This window comes from Agelaius tricolor, unplaced genomic scaffold (genome assembly GCF_023055355.1).
Source record: "Agelaius tricolor isolate 1412-34295 unplaced genomic scaffold, bAgeTri1.0.p SCAF_11, whole genome shotgun sequence".
NCBI lineage: Eukaryota > Metazoa > Chordata > Aves > Passeriformes > Icteridae > Agelaius > Agelaius tricolor.
Window position 1 is genome coordinate 30,208,567 of NW_027269271.1, and position 20,328 is coordinate 30,228,894.

The 20,328-nt window shown below is 45.5% G+C and overlaps 1 protein-coding gene and 1 long non-coding RNA gene across 7 annotated transcripts in view; both read right to left on the minus strand.

Moving 5' to 3' along the window:
• LOC139594615 (uncharacterized) overlaps nucleotides 1–20,328 on the minus strand; it is a 276,219-nt gene that overhangs the window by 20,197 nt on the left and 235,694 nt on the right. The window lies entirely within an intron of this gene.
• LRRC7 (leucine rich repeat containing 7) overlaps nucleotides 1–20,328 on the minus strand; it is a 107,978-nt gene that overhangs the window by 20,197 nt on the left and 67,453 nt on the right. For all 4 annotated transcript variants that reach the window (XM_071436982.1, XM_071436984.1, XM_071436981.1 and 1 more), the window contains exons 12-18: nucleotides 19,523–19,638; nucleotides 13,866–13,935; nucleotides 11,203–11,302; nucleotides 9,534–9,658; nucleotides 6,461–6,661; nucleotides 740–851; nucleotides 355–535 (exon numbers count right to left, since the gene is read on the minus strand). In XM_071436982.1, the coding sequence (XP_071293083.1) occupies nucleotides 355–535; nucleotides 740–851; nucleotides 6,461–6,661; nucleotides 9,534–9,658; nucleotides 11,203–11,302; nucleotides 13,866–13,935; nucleotides 19,523–19,638 (905 nt within the window). The remainder of the gene's footprint in view (nucleotides 1–354; nucleotides 536–739; nucleotides 852–6,460; nucleotides 6,662–9,533; nucleotides 9,659–11,202; nucleotides 11,303–13,865; nucleotides 13,936–19,522; nucleotides 19,639–20,328) is intronic.

Below are 20,328 nucleotides of genomic sequence, written 5' to 3' on the forward strand. Positions count from 1 at the left end.
AACATGAGGCGATTTAGGGCAGGCACCCACAGGACAGGCTGGTCCTGGAATGTTTCCAGTGCAGGTTATGGCTCTCCAAAAACCTTTTTGGAGGTGCAGGGCATAGGGAGATGGGACAGCAGTAATGGGACACCAACAGCTGCAGCTCCATCTCTAGGAGCTTTGATGCCTGGAGATGGCACAGAGCTGAACCCACCAGCTGTGGGATTGTGGAATATGGAAGGTGGCCATCTCTGCACAGCCAACGTGGGACAAAAACGTGGATTTTTAAACCCAAACGCCCTAACGGGGTCGCTCTGAGGGCCCAGAGAGGACAAAAGGGAAACAAAAGCTGTGTCAGGAAAGATGTCACACCTGTTCCCCCACAAAGAGTTATTCACTGCTTCTTTAGCCGTGGTCTGCAGGGAGCCCATTTTTACGTGTGCGTTGGAGGACCCTGAGGAAGCCTGGGAAGGGGAATAGTCTGAGTAAGTGCCTGAGGAAACGCTGTTATTCAGACAATGGATCTTATCTGCTTCAGACTCATCTGTCGACTCTGAAACAAAACACAGCAAACGCTTTCAGGGGCGGCACTCGGGAACGGAACACCACAAAAACACATTTTTAACTTAGATCTATAATTGCATTGCATTGGGTTCTACTGATTCGTGCACAAATGTCCACGGCCTATGGTTTACAAGCAGGGGTGGCACATCCCCATCACAAGGTTTCATCTCAAAGGCTGCAAATCCATCAGTACCTTTCTTGTCTTTACCCAGCAGGACGAGTTTGGGGGGGTAGAGCGGCGTCTCGGGCATGGAAGGACGGAGCTCCCCTATCCTCATCTCGCTGGCAGGATGTCCAAAGGCATCCTGAGGGACACAACAGGGCAGAGTGAGCACAGGGAACAGCAACACTTCAACCTGCAGCAAACAGTTCACAGTCTTCTCCTTGTGATCGCTCAAACGCCCCAAACCCACCAGACGGGCAGTGCAGGAAGTTCTAATTTGTCAGCAGAAAGTTCTAATTAATCCTCCTCAGAATCAGGGTGATGTGCTCGTTACGGAAATGTGGGCAAACCAGATGGAACTTGCAAGACACATCAAGGCCATGTAAACATTTTTGAGGGAGTCAAGGTCACCAAAAATGCTGCCAGCCGAAAGAAACAAACCCTAATTGAGTGTAAACAATTGGTATTTCAGAGGGAGGATTCCTCGCTCAGTTATTTCTGGTGAGTCCTTCCAGAGACTCAGCTGTCCCTGGAGCTGTACTTAATTAAAATGGCTTTGTCTCTGAGGAGTTTGTGGCTAAATTAAAATTATTTGGATTTAATAAACTTCTGCCTGAGGGTTCAGCACACCTGACCTTCACACAGGCCCTGCAACGGGATGTGTGCTGAAAATAACCCCAGTTAAACTGGGGGAGGAAAGTGGGACTCGTTCTTAGAAAGAGAAATTTTAAATTAGGACAGTTAGGCCCTTAGGGTGGCTAGGAGGGAATGAAGGCACCAATGGGAATTTTGGGGCTTTTCTCATCCCTGCAGAAAGCTCAGAGATGAGGAGGATGGGGAGACAGGGAGGGGTGACACAGGAGGGTCTCTGTACCCTGACAGGTTGTAAAGGTTCTCCAGTGAGTTTGGAGAGGGAAGGCCAGAGGGAGACATGTAGTAATTAGAGAAACAATTTAAACTGGAGTACCCAAACCAAATCTGCATTGCTAGAATGTTTAATGCTACAAGGTTTAAAACATTTTCTTGTTTTCACTTACAAGGAGGAAACTTTCAGGGCTTTACTGCCATTAAATACCTTTTGTAGTGACAGAGATTTGTAGAAGCATTTGCCACGTGATTTATCCTTGGAGAATTTAGTGCTGTTTGCACCAGAGCTATTTCAAACCCTCTGTATCTGATGTTCTACTGGAGGCAGAACCTTCTCAGATAGAGCCATCCTCAGTTTAATTAATGCCCTCAGGGCTAACATTTAAGGCAGTTCCATGGTGATTTCCACATGGAGTGACCCAGCTCTCCCTTCCCCATGCAGAGGATTCCCCTGGTGCTCCACAGGTGCCCAGTGCCCTTTCCCAGTGCAGTGGGATCAGCTGGTGGGAGCCCAGAGCTGGGGGCAGTGCGGGTGCAGAGCAGAGCAGAGGGTGAAGTCTCCACCTGAGCAGCCCAGGTGTGGCCAGGTGTGCCTGTACCTCTGAGATTTGGGCTCTGTGTGGGTGCAGAGCAGTGCAGAGGGTGAAGTCTCCACCTGAGCAGCCCAGGTGTGGCCAGGTGTGCCTGTACCTCTGAGATTTGGGCTCTGTGTGGGTGCAGAGCAGTGCAGAGGGTGAAGTCTCCACCTGAGCAGCCCAGGTGTGGCCAGGTGTGCCTGTACCTCTGAGATTTGGGCTCTGTGTGGGTGCAGAGCAGAGCAGAGGGTGAAGTCTCCACCTGAGCAGCCCAGGTGTGGCCAGGTGTGCCTGTACCTCTGAGATTTGGGCTCTGTGTGGGTGCAGAGCAGAGCAGAGGGTGAAGTCTCCACCTGAGCAGCCCAGGTGTGGCCAGGTGTGCCTGTACCTCTGAGCCTTGGGCTCTGTCCTCCCTGCCCGGGGCCTCCAGAGGTGATTTTGGGCTGAGCTCAGGGTCAGGCTGGGGGCTCTTGGGGGGTTCTTTGGTTTCTTTAGCTTGGACCTGGAATCCCAATATTGTGCCATGAAACTTCCAGGAGTTTTAAGCTTAAACTGCCCCCCCATTGCTGGAAGAGAGGAAGACCCAGCAGTTCCATTTTTGACAAGATGGTGAACTTCAGCTGCATGAAGTTCCCTATTTTATATGATTTTCCTTTTCTTTTCATCCCCCAGCCCAGCTATCCAACAAAAACCAATGCACTTTTGAAAGAACCACTCTGGCATTTGTGAATCTGCAATGACGATGTGAAATACGCTGTAAAAACCCCAAATCATATTCCATTTAATTCCACTCTCTTTAAGAGGGCCTTTTTCTTACAAGGTGAAGAACAAAAAGGTCACTAATAGGAAAAAAATTGCAAGGAGAAAGGGAAGAGATAAATGCAATTGTGTTGAGTAGGTGCCTGGAGATTATTCCTCAGGATTTATTCCTCAGGATTCATTCCTCAGGATTAACTGGGGAAGGATGCAGGAAGAGGGCAGAGAAACTGTGGTGAGGAGAAAATACCTGGTACAAACCATTAAAACAACTGGCAAGAGAAATGTCACCAAATATTCAGGCTGAGGACATAAGAACATTATATTATAAACATTAAATTAAATTATAATCCAGAGGGACAGAATGCTTGGAATGCTCAGACTCCTGGAATCTGCCTGGAGCAGCCCAGGGCTGTGGGAAGGGATGAGGCAGAGGAAATATGGGATATTCTCAATGCAAACCCATCAAGAACAGGAACTGTAAAGACCTGACTACTTGCTGATTTTGATACTCCTCATTGTTTCTCATAGAAAGGCAGCACAACTCCCTGAATAATCCCAGACTCCTCTTTGGCCAAAACTCACATCTTCCAGAAAGAATTAGAATGATGAAGAGGTTCGTTTTAATTGATGATTAATCAAGACATTGTTTGCTTATTGTGAATGGAGGTGAAGGATGTACAGTGGATTTGACATGCAGCTCCTCATTCCAGATGCTCCCTTTCATTATTTAGAAACAGTTTCTGAAGAGACACGTGCAAATTAATTGCAGGAAAAGCCAAAAGAGATCAGAAACCAGCTTATCTGAGGATGAAAAGTGAGCAGTGCACCTGAAATTCAATTACCTGGGATCAGAAACTGCCTTCAGCCTTTAGCTACATCACAACACACCTGCAATTTCAAAGTGCACTTTAACTCGAGGCTTGAGTTTGTCTGCTAATTATCTGCAAAGCAAATGGAGCTTAATTATGTTTTATTTAATGGGTTACAACTGAAATCAGGCCAATATTGTTCACAAATCCATTCACACTCTGCCTACACTTCCCGTGTGCTTTATCCTGGTGCAGGAAGCCAAGGAGAGGGAAATGTATCTGCACCACCCTGATTGGAGCTGAAAACCCCTCCTGATGTCTGGGAAGGACCAGATCATCCCTTTTCTTTCCTTCAGCTGCTGGAATAGTCGTGCTACCCCTCTTGACTCCGTCCCAGGGAAATTAAAATCTGGAAAAGTTCCCCCATCACAACTCAGGAGCTGAAATCGCATCTCTGCTGGGAACAGGGGGAGCTCCCAGCTGTGCAGGGAGGGAACTGCACTCCCATTTTTTAGTGGCACTTCAGGAGTCACCCCAGGCTCTGGCTGCAGCAGTTCAGCTCTTCCTGCAGAGTTCTGTGAGGTCCCTGCATCCACACAGCCCCAGGGATGTGTCCCCAGCTGCACCCCACGTTTGTGGTGTCACTGCCATCCCCTCCTCCCTGGGGATGCATTCCCAGGACCCTGCTGGGGCTCAGCTCTCTGGGATGTTTGTGTTTGCATTGAAAAAATTAACATTATTTTAACAAATAATAACAAACCACTGGTTTCTGGAGGCCACATCACCAGCCACAGCCACGAGACCAAACACCTAAAACCTCTGCCAGGCCACAGATCAAATTCCAGGAGGAAACACGTAGGGATAATGAAAACCCACAGAAAGCTGTTGAGAATACTCAAGTTCAAATGATAGGTAATGCAAAATAAATTCTATATATTCAGCAACAAGAGCAGAATGTCAAGACTGGTGGCCTGAGTCACCAGCTGGTTCAAGGACCAGATTTACACAGTGAGAATTTAATGAGTAAAAAGGAATCGTGGTGGAATTGAAGATTTCAGATTTAGATGGAAACATGAGTGATTTAACTTAGCTATTTTAGTTGAAATTAAATATTTAACTTCAATATTTTAGTCCTAATTGAAATCGTGCCTAGAGTTGAAGTCTTCTGAAGCCAACTTGAAGAGAAAACTTCGGGGGGGTTATTTTTTTAAGGAATGAAAATGTTTGACTGCAAATAAAACACAGCACTGAGAGAGCAGCTACAGCTGAATGTGTAATATTTGTGCCAAAGACATGGAAATCTGAGGGAGAACAATTCCTGCCCTCAGGACTGGCTACAGACAGGGACATTTCAAGGACAAGGGATTTATCACAATGTTCAGATGACAAAGGAGCGAAAAAGAAGGAAAATGTTTTTCCTCATTTATTTCTTTTCAGCATTAAAGCTTTGCAAAGGCCTTCAGGAATGCTGGCATTCCTGCAGACCTCTCCAAAAGCTTTTCAGCTCCCATGGGAAGGGATTCCCCTCTTTTGGTGGGGTAAGAGAACCAAGCTCCAGCAGTGCTGCAGAATTTAGGAATTCACCTTTTGGGGATTAATCCTGGGGTTGAATTTGTCCCTGTGCTCGGCAAACACTCCAGGAAGACCTGGATTCTGCAGCTCACAGCATCCAGGGCTGCTCCCTGCACTGGAAGGAGCTCTCCCGCTGCCTTCATTAACTCTGGGCTGGGTTAATTGGATTCCTGCTCCTGGCAATAGTCCCAAGGGCAGAACCTCCTGGCACACAGGGCCAGACAGGCCCAAGGAGTCCCTAACAGGTTAAATGGGATGGGATGGAAATGGTACCTGGGCCCACCCTCCTGTTACGTGCCAACCTCACATCTTTGAAATTGAACAGGGCGCTGGGAGAAATCCACAGCAAAGTTCCCATCTGGGGAGATCTCAACCCAAAAATTCAGCAGCATTGGGAAAAACAGCAACTCAGTCTAAAACTGGATGAAACTCAGCAGCTCAATCTAAACCTGAATGCAACCCAGCAGCTCAACATAAAACTTTACAGGTGGAATGTCACCGTGATATTTTCTGAAAAATTCCTTTGCCCAGGATTTCTTGGGAAACTGAGAAGCCTCGCAGAAAAAGGAAAACAATATTATCTGATTCACTTCTCCTGTGTTTTGTTGCTTTGGAATGTGGTTGGAGATTGTTTATCCAACATGTGAATTGTTGTCACTTAATGACCAATCACGGTCAGGCTGTGTCGGACTCTGAGGAGAGAGTCACGAGTTTTTCATTAGTATCTTGTTAAGCCTTCTGTGAGGATCCTTTCTCTATTCTTTAGTATAGTTTTAGGATAGCATTCTTTTATATAAAATAGTAAATTAGCCTTCTAAGAACATGGAGTCAGATTCATCATTTCCTCCTTCATCCTGGGGACCCTGCAAATACCACAATCTACACCATGGGAATGCCTTCCCAAAAATCCCCCTGGGAGGGTGGAATTCTGCTGTGGCCAGGGGTGGGTTTGTGCTGGTTGTGTGTCAGCAAGGATCCCAAATGGATTTATTCCTTCTCCCCCGTGGAACCCCCGGAACAGCAACTGTTCAACTGCCAGGCCCTGCGGAAGCTGAGCATCCCCGACAACGACCTGAGGTTCCCTGCGGATCAAAACATCCTTTGGGGCCCCAAAACCACAAAAACCAGCGTCTGGAATTCTGGAGAGGAGCAAGGGTGCTTGCCAGTACCTCCACGGAGATCTCCTTGGGGGTCAGGGGCCACTTGTGCTCGTACTTGTCCTTGCCCGTGGGGTCGGTGCTGGCGGCGGGGGCCGCGTTCTCGGGCCGCACGCCCAGGCTGGGTTTGCTCACCAGGTTCTGCACTGACTTCACCATGTTCTTCAGATCCTCGGGGTAGGGCGTGGGGTAACGCTTGAGGTTTATCTCCACCTGAGCAGCCAGGGAAGGAGGAGGCAGGGTTAGGAATGGAGGCAGGAATGCAGGATGGAAGCAGAGCGCAAAGGAAAAGCCTGGTTGCGCTTCTGGGCTGAGGGCGCTTTCCTCAAGGTTTGGTTGATCTGTTTGGGGAGTTTGAGGAGGTCAGGACTGAAATTTGCTCATTCCCTCTTTGTCAGCATGGAATGCAATGCCAGTGCCATAAAGAAAGGGATGGAATGGTTCCCTGCAAGCCCCTGGGAGGGTGTTGGTAGCTCTGCACTTTGCTGACACATCCCATCACGCCCTCCCAAACAGCCCTGCTGTAAATGCAGAATTAATTCAGCCACGCTCCTGTACTCAATTAATGTGAATTATGGATGGCAGCTGAGAGCAGAGCTGATCCTCTGGGAGCCATTGCCTGCTGGAGATGGATGATGCTCACACACAGCCGGGTGTCTGTGGCTCTTTCTCTTCTCTCACAGACCCAGAGCTCTCCAGGGAGTGCCCGAGGCCTGAGTGAGCTCTGACTGACTGACAGACACACAGATTTCCTGAAAAACCCCACTAATCTGAACTTCCCAACTTTCCCAGAGCGTCTCAGGGTGACGAGGCTGGGAAACTTCAAATTCCTGCTGGTGATAAAGGATCTGGAGTTTAATATTGTTTAGGTTTCACTGTTTTATTGTTTCATAAACAGTTTTTCTCCACTTTTCACTAAAAAGGTATTTTCTCCTGAACTGGTTGGAGGAGAGGCCAATTGAATCTGCTTTTCTAGAGGAGCCCCTTTAGGGTTCACTCCCAAATTTGCCCTAAACCAGGACAAGCACACAGCAGTTTCTACCTGGTGGTGTAGGTGAGCTGGTTTGAATAGCTCCCTGCCAGAGCTGCAGGATTTAAATTCCCAACGAGCAGGAAAAGCACAGTTTTGGATTTAGCTGGAAATGGTCTGTCCATAGGAATATTTCAGAGGCAAAAGCATGATTGATTTGGTAAATAAAACTGTGTCAAGTGCTGGCATCCAGATCCGAACCAGGAGAGAATAAACGTCAGGGGGTAGAACAGAAAACGTTAAAATCTGTGAGTGGGGTGTCACTTTTAATAAAGAATTCCAACAGAAAAAGGACAGATGAAGTCTGGAAAGCAGCACTAAAAGCTCTGCTTCAATTCTGGCTGAATGAAATCGTGTTCAGGGGTGGCCTAATGAGGCACTTGGTGTCTCCCAGAGCTCAGGCCATGGCTTGAGGGCAAGGCACGGAGCAAATCCTCAGGAACTCCAGCAGGGAGGAGGCACTGGAGGCTGGGATGAGACAGACAACCCCAAACTGGGATTGCAGCGGGAGTTTCACCTCCCTGGGAGTGTTAATACCAAACAGCCAAACTCCTGCAGCTCTGGAGCTGGGGGACAGCAGTGGGATGCAGATCTCTCCCTGACGGATCCACATTCCCCATCCCAGGGAAATCTGTACTCCCTGCCAATCCCTTTCCAGGGCTACATCAAAAGAAGCCTGACCCCGAGGAGAGAATTTTCAGAGTTCAAAATCATTGATGGAAAAAAGCCATTGAACAATCCCAATTATCAAATCTATTTTAACATCGGTCTGGCTGAAAGTTCAGTTTGATGAGAGATGCAAAGTGAAAATTTCTTCTGCTGTTATGAAATGCTGCAGAGTTGGTGGTTACTGCCTGTTGAGAATTTGTATTTATTTAAATTTATCCCTTAAAGCTCTGGTGGAACTGATAAAAATGTTCATGTTGAAACCTCCAGCCATGTCACCCCCAGGGAAAATTCTGATAAAAGTTGTGGGACAACAGAAAACTTTCCCAGATAATGTTTTCCATGCATGACCCATAAACCTGCAATTCATCCAGGGTAAAATTCCACTTTAATCTATTTATTGTGAGCTGAAGGCTGCTTTTGGCTTCATTTTCTGTTTCACTAAAGCAGAAGAGGCCATTAGCTCTGGGCACAGGAGCTGGAGAGAAATTCCCAACTGGGAAAAATAGTGGAAAGAAAAATTAAGAATTTCCACCAAGTTTAGAATGGGGTGTTAAAATGCTATTGTCAAGAGAACTGTTAATTTGAGAAGTAAAATCCGATTTAAACTCCTCAGATGATTTTATCTCTGACCCTACATTTTACCCTGGGTGTTCTACCACACATAGAAATCTGCAGGGTTGAAGTGTGGGATAATTCCTTGATATTATTCAAGAAAGAGAGATTTCCATGCCATGTAAAGGCTGACAGGTTTGAAAATATCCTCCTGACAATGCAGCTGATTGAGGGATTGATGGAGAACTCTGCAGTGACATTAATTTCACAAAACTGGGGGAGGAAGTTCATGCTTTGAACCTAATTTTTCACAGGTGATGCCCTCTCCACTGCACATTCCACGAGGCTGCAAAGCCCTTGTTGACTTCTGCTTTGAGGGGAATATCGGATCCCCTGTGGGATTCAAATATTCCTGAAAAAGCAGTGGTTGGACAGTAATTCTGCAGAAATATAACATAACATAACATAACATAACATAACATGATATGTAAATATATAGAATCTGTAAATAAAAAAAGTTGGACAGTAATTCTGTAAAAATATAATAATGACATAATATAATATAATATGCAAGTATGTATATATATATATATATATATATATATATAATATGCAAGTATATATAATATGCAAGTATATATAATATGCAAGTATATATAATATGTAAATATATATAATCTGTAAATAAAGTTGGACAGTAATTCTGTCTCAATTCCCTTTGGGGCAGAGCAGAATCTGACATTCAAACCCAAACCCAGCTCAATTCAGGACCTGCATATTGAAGCCTGCCCATTCACAATAAGTGAATCCCAGAATAAATCCAGCAGCACTCACCTTGACTTTCCCTGGATTCTCCTCCTCTTCCTTCTTGTCCTCAAACTCAAAGGCCACAGTCATTCTCTGCTGCCTCTGCTCCTCCCACAGAGTGGGGTTAAAGCTGTCACTGTCTGACTGGAAATCTGCAGGGAATGGGAAAGGGAGCTGGGAATGAGCCAAAGGGATTTTCCTGCTGGCTTACCTGGGTGATTGTTTGGAAACTCGAGGGGGAACTGAGAAACCACTCCAGGGTTGTGAATAAAAGTGGGATGAGAGTGGTGGGAAGCAGCACCAGGGCTTGGGGCAGCCCTGGAGCAGAGGGGCAGAGTGAAAATGGGAATTTAGTGGAGCAAAGCCTCCATCCAGCCAAGTCTGGGAGCCCTGAGCCCCCACACCATGGAGCTGGGCATTCCCAGCTCCTGCCTGGAGCCAGCAATTCCTGGGCTGTGCACACCCAGAGCTGGGCTCTGACTGCTCCTGCAAAGCCTCTCTGAAAACAAAAGAGGTTCAGGAAACGTCAGTGTGAAACTGTAAATCAGAAAACGTCAGTCTGAAAGTGTAAATCAGAGAATGTCAGTGTGAAATTGTAAATCAGAGAATGTCAGTCTGAAAGTGTAAATCAGAGAAAGTCAGTGCGAAATTGCAAATCAGAAAACGTCAGTCTGAAGGTGTAAATCAGAGAATGTCAGTGCGAAATTGTAAATCAGAGAACGTCAGTCTGAAAGTGTAAATCAGAAAACGTCGGTCTGAAATTTTGAATTGGAAAACGTCAGTCTGAAAATGTGAATCAGAAAATGTCACTCTGAATATGTAAATCGGAAAACATCAGTGTGAAAATGTAAATCAGAGAATGTCAATGTGAAAATGTGAATCAGAGAATGTCAGTATGAAATTCTAAATCAGAAAATGTCAGTCTGAGAATGTAAATCAGAAAATGTCAATGTGAAATTGTGAATCAGAAAAGGTCGGTCTGAAATTGTGAATCAAAAAATGTCAATGTGAAAATGTAAATCAGGGAGTGTCAATCTGAAAGTATGAATCTGAAATTTTAAATCAGAAAATATCAGTCTGAAAGTGTAAATCTGAAAGTTTTGACATCTGAAAATGTCAACGAGAAAGTCAGCCTGAAATTTTAAATCAGAAAATGTCAGTCTGAAAGTGTAAATCAGAAAATGTCAATCTGAAATCGTAAATCTGAAAATGTCAACATGAAAACGTAAATCTGAAAGTGCCGATCAGAAGATGTCAGTGTGAAAACATAAATCAGAAATTAGCAGACTGAAAGCGTAAATCTGAAAGTGTAAATCAGAAATGCCAGTTTGAAAGGGTCAAATCTGAAAGTTTTGACATCTGAAAATGTCAACGAGAAAGTCAGCCTGAAATTTTAAATCAGAAAATGTCAGTCTGAAATCGTAAATCAGAAAATGTCAATGTGAAAACATAAATCAGAAATTAGCAGACTGAAAGTGCAAATCTGAAGGTGTAAATCAGAAATGTTTGTCTGAAAGTGCAGATCTGAAGGTGTCAATCAGAAATGTCAGTCTGAAAGTGCAAATCTGAAGGTGTCAATCAGAAACGTCACTCTGGCCCTGGGAATGCCAGGGTTCAGCCCCGTGGGCCAGGCCGGGGATGTGCCCGTGGCCGGGGGTGTCAGTGGGGCAGGGCTGAGCCCCAGCTGGGGCTTTACCTTCGTCACTGCGCGGCTGCTGTGGGAACATGTAGTTGGTGAGCACGCGCTGCTTGGTCTCGGGGTGCGCCTCCGTCTGCAGCGGGATCAGGGCCTTGGACTGCGGGAGAGGGAGCGCACGGTGAGGAGAGCAGGGACAGCAAGGACAACAGCATTGACAACAATCATTACAACAATGACTACAACAACAACGGCAACAGCAAGAACAACAACATTAACAACAATAATTACAACAAAGACTACAACAACAATGGCAACAGCAAGAACAACAACATTAACAACAATAATTACAACAATGACTAAACAACAACGGCAACAGCAAGAACAACAACATTAACAACAATAATTACAACAATGACTACAACAACAATGGCAACAGCAAGAACAACAACATCAACAACAATCATTACAACAATGACTACAACAACAATGGCAACAGCAAGAACAACAACATCAACAACAATCATTACAACAATGACTACAACAACAACGGCAACAACAAGAACAACAACATTAACAACAATAATTACCACAATGACTACAACAACAACGGCAACAGCAAGAACAACAACATTAACAACAATAATTACAACAATGACTACAATAGCAACAACAACAATGACAACAAGAACAACAAGAACAGCCAGAACAACCACAATAATAGCAGCAGCAATAATAATAATAATAATAATAATAATAATAATAATAATAATAATAATAATAATAATGTAACAACAACCATAATAACAGGATAATGATAATAACAATAATAATAGCAACAATAAAAATATCATCAACAATAACAATAATAACAACAACAAGAACAGCCAGAACAACCAGAATAAAGTAGTAGTAGTAGTAGCAATAGTAATAATAATAATAATAATAATAATAATAATAATAATAATAATAATAATAACAATAATAACGAGGCAACAACAACAATAATAACTGGATAATGATAATGGTAGTAATAATAATAACAATAATAATATAATCAATAATAACAATAATAACAATAACAACAGCAACAAGAACAGCCAGAATTATTATTATTATTACTACTGATAATAATAACAATAATAACGTGAAAATAACAACAACAATAATAATGGGATAATGATAACAACAATAATAATATCAACAATAATAACAAAAAAAAACCCAACAACAATAATAATGTGATAATAATGGGAAAATGATATTAGCAATAATAATAACAACAACAATAAATTATAACAATAACGTCAACAATAATAACAACAAGAACAACAATAATAGGATAACAACAACAACAATATTATTAATAACACCACCACCAACACCAGAATGGGAACCCCTCCATGGACTGCTGGCAGCTGGGCAGGTCCAGCTCCCCTGCCCAGGGAACCCCAGGCTGCTCTGCAGGAATTTCAGCCTCCCTGTGGGCCGGAGGAGAGCGGAGCCTCCTGTGCCCTCGCTGCAATTCCTGGCATTCCCAGCCATGGGGACACGGGCACTCCTGCCCGCTGCTCCAGGGGAAAGGGATCGGGGAGCACACCTGGCACTGCCCGCTTCAACACACCTGGGGATGCCTTTCAAGCCAGGCCTAATGAAGAGTTAATTAACCATGAGGAATAAATGCCGGTGGCTGACAGTTCACCTGAGAGTAAACCTGGTGCAGGGCACAGCAGAATTCCCAAGGAGCATTCCCTGGGAATTCCTGCTGGATTTGAGTGCAGCTGCGGATGTTTGATCATGGTTTTGCTCTACCCAAAGTCACTCTGATCCGGGAGTGACTGTCACAGCCCAGAGAGTGGAGATCAATCCTTGCTGAGCCACAGGAAAGTCAAAATGCTGGAAAATGTTGTATATTTAAAGGGCTGGGGGTGTTCTGTGCCTGGGCTGCACAGCCAGGCAATGTTATTTTTTAAAATGCAAATTTTTAAAAGCAAAAGCCCCAAGAATCCTCATTTAACACATTAAAATTTAATCATAATTTTCTATTACTCCCCCCCCCCTTCAGCTTTCACATTTTTGGCTTGGGTCTAAAAGTAAATGTACATTTCAGACTTATTTTAGGGCTCAGCTGCTGCTGGAACCGTTGCATTTCTCAGGGTTCCTGTTGCATAATTCAGTTTAAAATAGAATCCCAAAGAATATCTGCTGTAAACCTGAGTCCTGGAACAAAGAAGGGCTCCCTCAGATTTCAAAGGCGCAGAAAAATGACTTTTCTCCAAAGCAAGACCCAGAGTCCTTATGCAGCTTTGACTTGTTTGAACTCTCCCTGACTGCAGTGGAGCTGAAAATGTGAAGGGATGGGAGAATGGGTGGGAAAAGGGAAGAGGAAGCCAAGGGTAGAGGAGCAGATGGAGCACAGGGTGGGAACAGGATAATGAGTTTGGGGACCAACATCTTGAATTTCTACTTCAAAAATACTCCCGTGCTACTTTTGCCCTTTATTTACTATTTTGGTAAGGAGGCAAATCCTAGTAAAATAAATCCTGCAAAAGTGATTTTTCCACGGTAAAAAATGACACCCAGCAGGATTTATGGCTGGACATGGAAATCTACAGCTGGGCTGGGAGCAAACCCTTGCAAAATTCTTCTAAATCTTGCATTGAGTGACAAGGTTCACTGACAGCCCCTTTCCTAAGGAAAATGGGAATATTGAAAGGCATTACCTGGTTGTCAGAAAGCCACAATGCTGCCAGTTCTTTGAGTTTGGTAAAAGTGAAGGGCAAATTCTTCAGTCTGTAAAGGAGAATATTGGGACAAGGTGAACCCTTCATTTCCAAATTTAAATATTTGTATGCAGCATGTTTATCACACTGAAATAGCTAAAATTTCACTGCTTTTAAAATCAATTTTACTAAAATGCAATATTTTATCAGTGTTCCTGTTATTGTTATTCCTATTATTATTAATCTGATTAATATTCCATATTAAGAGTTCTGTTTGGGAAGTAGAACTGCTGACACCACATCCTTTGGTATTGAGAGAGACTGATATTTTCCTTTGGTTATAGTGTAATAAAATTACACATATTGGACAGAAAAAAGAAAAAATCTTGGTCCCAGGGAGGTTTAGAGGAACCTCAGAGTCACTCACAGACCTCCCTTTATTGGACACTGGAGGTTTGGAACAGAAATATTCCAAGATGATGGAAAATTCATTTTTGTTGGAATGTCAGAACAAAGATTAAAATAATATAAATATTCATAGTGAACCTAAATGACAAAATTAAATGGAGCAGGAAAAAAAAATCAGCATTTTAAGGAGACATTTAAACACAGTTTCCTAAAAGGGATCTGGGAGTGGGAATGGGAATGGATGGCAGGATATTTGTAGAATCTTCATTGAATTTTTTCCCATAACTCCTACTCAATAGGCTGTTTTTATAGAGGCATGGAATGCAGGGTGGTTTGGGCTGGGAGAGACCTCAAATCCCATCCCATCCCATCCCATCCCATCCCATCCCATCCCATCCCATCCCATCCCATCCCATCCCATCCCATCCCTTCCCATTGACACCTTCCACCATCCCAGGCTGCTCCAGCCTGGCCTTGGGCACTCCCAGGGATGGAGCAGCCATGGCAAATCTGGGAATTCCATTCCAGGGCCTCCCCACCCTCACATCCAAGAATTCCTTCCCCATTTCCCACCTAACCCTGCTCTTTCCCAGCACATGGCCTGGCCCAGCCATGCACTGAGGCTCTCCCATCTTCTGGGAGTGACCAAAGGAGCACTGGAATAACCAAATCCTAAATGAGATTTGGGAAAAACCAGAAGGAGGAGAAGCCCTTTTGTGCCAGACTCAGACCCTGAGTTAATCATCCACAGAAGTGATTCCCACATTTCTGGACACCTCAGAATGGAACACAAAAGTCAGGACTAGGCTGAAAAGTGTCTCTGGGAGGGCACTGGGATACTTCAGGGAGCTTGGGTGGAGAGCTGGGAATCACAGGGAGAAGAACTGGCCCCAGCCTTTGGAATCATGTGGGACAAGACCATTCCGTGCTGATTTTCCAGTTCCATTCCCAACCAAGTCACAGAACTCTGCATCTTTCATTTGCTGTGCCAAGACGCCTGGATACAACTTTTAAACGTCAAACAAGGCCTGATTTTAAAGCCTTTGAAAGAAAAAACCTCAAATTCGAGCTCAAAGACAGGGAACACCCAAAATCATTGCTGGGCTTTGAACCCAAGCCCCAGCCTCTTTTTCTAACACAATTTTTTTTGTTTGCTTTTATATTGTGCAGCGCAGAACAAATTCTTCATCTGTAGCCACCCTCGTGCAAACACCCTGACTAAATCCTAATTCCTGACCAGGAGGAGGGAAGGACACAGGGAATGGAATTTGTGGGGATGAATGGTGAGGTCTGGGGAGCTCTTCTGGCTTCTGTGGGAGTGAAGCACAGACAGAAAGGAGGGATTCTCTCAGCTCTTCTAGGACAGAAAAGGGGAATTCACTCAGCTCTTTAAGAATGGGAATGGGGAATTCACTCAGCTGTTCTAGGACAGTAAAGGGGAATTCACTCAGCTGTTGTAGGAACAGGAAGGGGAGGTTCTCTCAGCCCTTTTAGGAACAGGAAGAGGGGGATTCTCTTGGCTCTTTTAGGAACAGGAAGGGGGAATTCACTCAGCCCTTTAAGATCGAAAGGGGGGATTCTCTCAGCTCTTTTAGGACAGAAAGAGGGAGTTCTCTCAGCCTCTATAGGAGCAGAAATGGGAGGTTCTCATAGCCCTTTAAGAATAGAAAGGAGGTTTCTCTCAGTCCTTTTAGGAACAGAAAGGGGGGTTCTGTCAGCCCCTTTAGGAACAGAAATGAGGGATTCTCTCAGTCCTTTAAGAATAGAAAGGGGGTTTCTCTTGGTCCTTTTAGGAACAGAAAGGGGGGTTTCTCTCAGTCCTTTCAAGAGCAGGAAGTGGGGGCTCTCTCAGCTCTTTAAGAACAATCTAGAACTAAAAGAAAGGTCACTTACCAGTAACCGAGGCTCTGTGGGAAGTGAAGCCCAAAGGGACTTTTCTAACAATTCTACCTCTCAATCACAGGGCTCAGACCTGGAAGGACTCTGAGGAGAGAGGAGAAGCAGATGGGAGACAAGGTGTTTGTGGCTACCCATGGACAGGGACACTGGTTACTGGCAAGGAATTTGGGATTTCCAGACTCCCACGAGAGCCTGAGGCTGAGCAGCCGCCCCTGGGAGAAATTCAGGATGAGCTGGAGCTGCCAGAGCTTCCGCAGAGCTGCTCCTGCACAAACACCTCACCACAGGCACCTCCTGGATCCAGATCCAAACCCTGCTGGCTCTGCTGGGCACAGCCAAGAGAATCCTGGAAAAGTTCCCTTTGGAAAGGTTTGGAGATGGGAAGAGAAAGGAGAGAGGACTCCCAGGTGTGGAGATGAGAAGTTTGGACACATCTTAGAGGGTGTGGCATGGGGAAGGAAAGCTGGAGGCATTGCCTTGGGTTGCGTGGAATTCCAACATGGGAGCTTGAAGGAAATCCTGAAACTCAAAGATCAGCAACTCCCAACATCCAGGGATGAGGAGAAGACATGGAACAGAGTGAAGGTCTGTAGTGGCAAAGAGCAGAGATCCAAAATGCATCAGAGAGGGACTCAGACACTGATTCCCCTGAGCAGAATGGAATCTGGGATTGCCATCAACTCTGATCCAAAATGCATCAGAGAGGGACTCAGACACTGATTCCCCTGAGCAGAATGGAATCTGGGATTGCCATCAACTCTCATCCAAAATGCACCAGAGAGGGACTCAGACACTGATTCCCCCGAGCAAAATGTCTCCTTTCTTCCAAGGGCCCCAGGGAAAGAGCTCCTGGGATCTCCCTCCTCTGCCAGATCCAGAGAAGAGCAGAGGGCCAGAACTGCTGTGGGAACACAGGAATGTTCCAGCAGGAAGGGGAGCCCCAGCTCTCTTTGGTGTGGATGTGTGAGCTCATCCAAAGGAGCAACAGGGATTGCTGGAATGGTGATGAAAGTGAAGCTGGGACCACAGAAAGTAAAAAAAAAAATCACTAAAAATCCAACCTTAAGAAGGTATCTGGACTTAATCCAAACTCTTTGGTGCAGAATGTCAGAACTTCTTGGTTTTCATGAAGGTGGGAAGCTCCATGGCAAAAGAATTATCCCAACATCTCAGCAGGGACATGCTCAAACTCAGCCGGAGCTGAGAGCCACAAAGGAGGAAAGGTTTGGAAAAATTCACTTCCCAAACCACTTCAGAAAAGTAGAGGAGACGATTCCACCAGGTTTGAAGACAACTCAGCCAGGTTTAAGGGTAGAAGGTCTGGGATCTGGGTCACTGAGACACCACTGAGGGGAAGGGCACAGCCGCCACATCTCAGCGCATGGAACAAACACCACATCCCACCCCATGGAACATCACATCCCACCCCATGGAACACCACATTCCACCCCATGGAATACCACATCCCACCCCATGGAATACCACATCCCACCCCATGGAACACCACATTCCATCCCATGGAACACCCCATGGAACATCACATCCCATCCCATGGAACACCACATTCCATCCCATGGAACACCGCATTCCATCCCATGGAACACCCCATGGAACATCACATCCCACCCCATGGAACAAACATCACATCCCACCCCATGGAACACCACATTCCATCCCATGGAACACTACATTCCATCCCATGGAATACCACATGGAACATCACATCCCACCCCATGGAATACCACATCCCATCCCATGGAACAAACACCACATTCCACCCCATGGAACACCCCATGGAACACCAAATCCCACCCCATGGAATATCACATTCCACCCCATGGAACACCCCATGGAATACCACATTCCATCCCATGGAACACTTCATGGAACAAACACCACATCCCACCCCATGGAACAAGCACCACATCCCACCCCAAGGATCACCACATCCCACTCCACACCACTGGGATGCTGGTCCCATGATCCCCTTCCTCCTCAGTGGAAATCCCAATCCCCTCCCAGCTGGGGAGGGAGCTGGAATTCTGCTGGAACTTAGGAAGGGGGGGAGCCCTGCCTGCCCCTGCCCCACCTCAGCACCTGAGCCAGTCCCTGCACACCAGTGATGGCCCTGGGACCAGCAGGAAAATCACTGGGGGAAAAAAAGGGAAAAATCCCCAAATACCTCCCAGCAGTTTCCTGCTCCCCCAGCTCAGACTCCCGGCAGGATTCCAGGTTGGAAAAGGGGGCAGTGACCCTGCTCAGGGTGGTTTGATGTGCCAGGGAGGGCTCCCTGCATTCCTGACTCCCAGGAAATCCTGGATCAGCACTGTCCGCTGCCCCGTGTCCCCTCCTCTGTGTCCCCACGGGGCAGAGGAGGGACCAGCCCTGGGGACATCCCCCTGGAAATCCACTGGATTTGGGATGGGACGGAATTTGTGCCCCGGAATTGCAATGCAGGACAGAATGGAACTAAATGAGGGAATTTTAAACAATATTCCAGGGTGTTCTCCATGGCTTTATGTAATTTACATTTTTATGTTCAACCTGAATCTCAGCAATGAGACTGGGCTGGGAAATCCTTCCCTGATTTTTGCTGAGTGTGGATGGCGAGTCCTGGAGAGAAAATGGAATTCACCCCCCACATCTTGCACTACCCAGCAAAGCTGTGCTGATGCTGCAAATCACCACATTCCTGGCACATCCACACAGGTAAATCCCAAGGAAATTCAGACTTTCCATGTGCCTGTGGCAGCACAGGACAGGGATCAGGAACAGCTCATTTGAAGCATTTTGTTCCTCATCTAAGCACAGTCCTGTGCATAAGGAAAAATGAATCTGGGGTTTGACAAAAAAAAAACCCAAAAACTCTGCTGAAGGAAATGAAAAATGTTCCTTGGATTTCAGTGGATGCAAGATAACTAATTTTTGTTTCCTGGTTCCCTGGGTATCAGCTTTTAAATCATTAAATATTACAAACCTATAGACAATATCTCTTTTTTTTTTTTTTGCATGGAAACAGCAGGAGATAAAAGAAAGAAATGGGTTTGAAGCTATTAAAACACACCAAGATCCAGATTTTGGCCTTACTCAGTTTTCTTGAAGTTTTCCCTTGGATGTCAAAGGAGCTGAGACCAAACCACAAAGATAAAGAAAAAACAACCAAGATTCTTTCCTTATAGCTTAAATAAATTAAATGACAATGATACTACTTTTAAACTACAATTCTAAAGATATTTTTTAATTTTAAAATATATTTTAGAGAAATGTATCTTTATAAAGACCTAAAAGGAAAAGTTTAAATTAAAAAAAAATTCTTAAATTGGCCAAAAATAAAGTGCAGTGAACTGTACCTGTTATCACTCAGATTTAACACCCTCAGCTTCTGCATCTGGCCAATCTCATCAGGCAGAAATTCCAGTTTGTTGGAGCGCAGGGACATCACAGTCACGTTCTTACAGCTCCCAATCTGTGGGAATGGAAAAGCCCAAGTGATGGAACCCCAAATCTGGGAATGCTTATTATCCCTTTTAGTGTCGGGAGGTGCCTAAATTGGGTTTTACTGAAAGCCACGAAAGGCAGGAAATCCAAAATTCAACCAGAAAACGACATTTTCCTGCTGGCAGGAACCTCAGGGAGCGCCTGGGGCTCCTCACAGGGATATTCCCAACTTTCCATGGATTTACTGCTCAGTCTGAGCACCGAGCGCCTCTCGCGCACCCAGACAATTCCACCAGCAGCTGGAATCCGTCTGTGGGGGCAGGGGTGGGATGAGGGATCCCAGGGGACATCCCAGGGATGGATGGATGGGATGGGATGGGATGGGATGGGATGGGATGGATTGGGATGGGATGGGATGGGATGGGATGGGATGGGATGGGATGGGATGGATTGGGATGGGATGGGATGGATTGGGATGGGATGGGATGGGATGGGATGGGATGGATTGGGATGGGATGGGATGGGATGGGATGGGATGGGATGGATTGGGATGGGATGGGATGGGATGGTGGTGGATCCTGTGCGACATCCCAGGGATGGGATGGGATGGATGTGGCTCCATGGGACATCTCAGGAATGGGATGGGATGGGAAGGAATGCTGGATCCCACAGGACATCCCAGGGATGGGATGCTGGATCCTGTGGGACATCCCAGGGC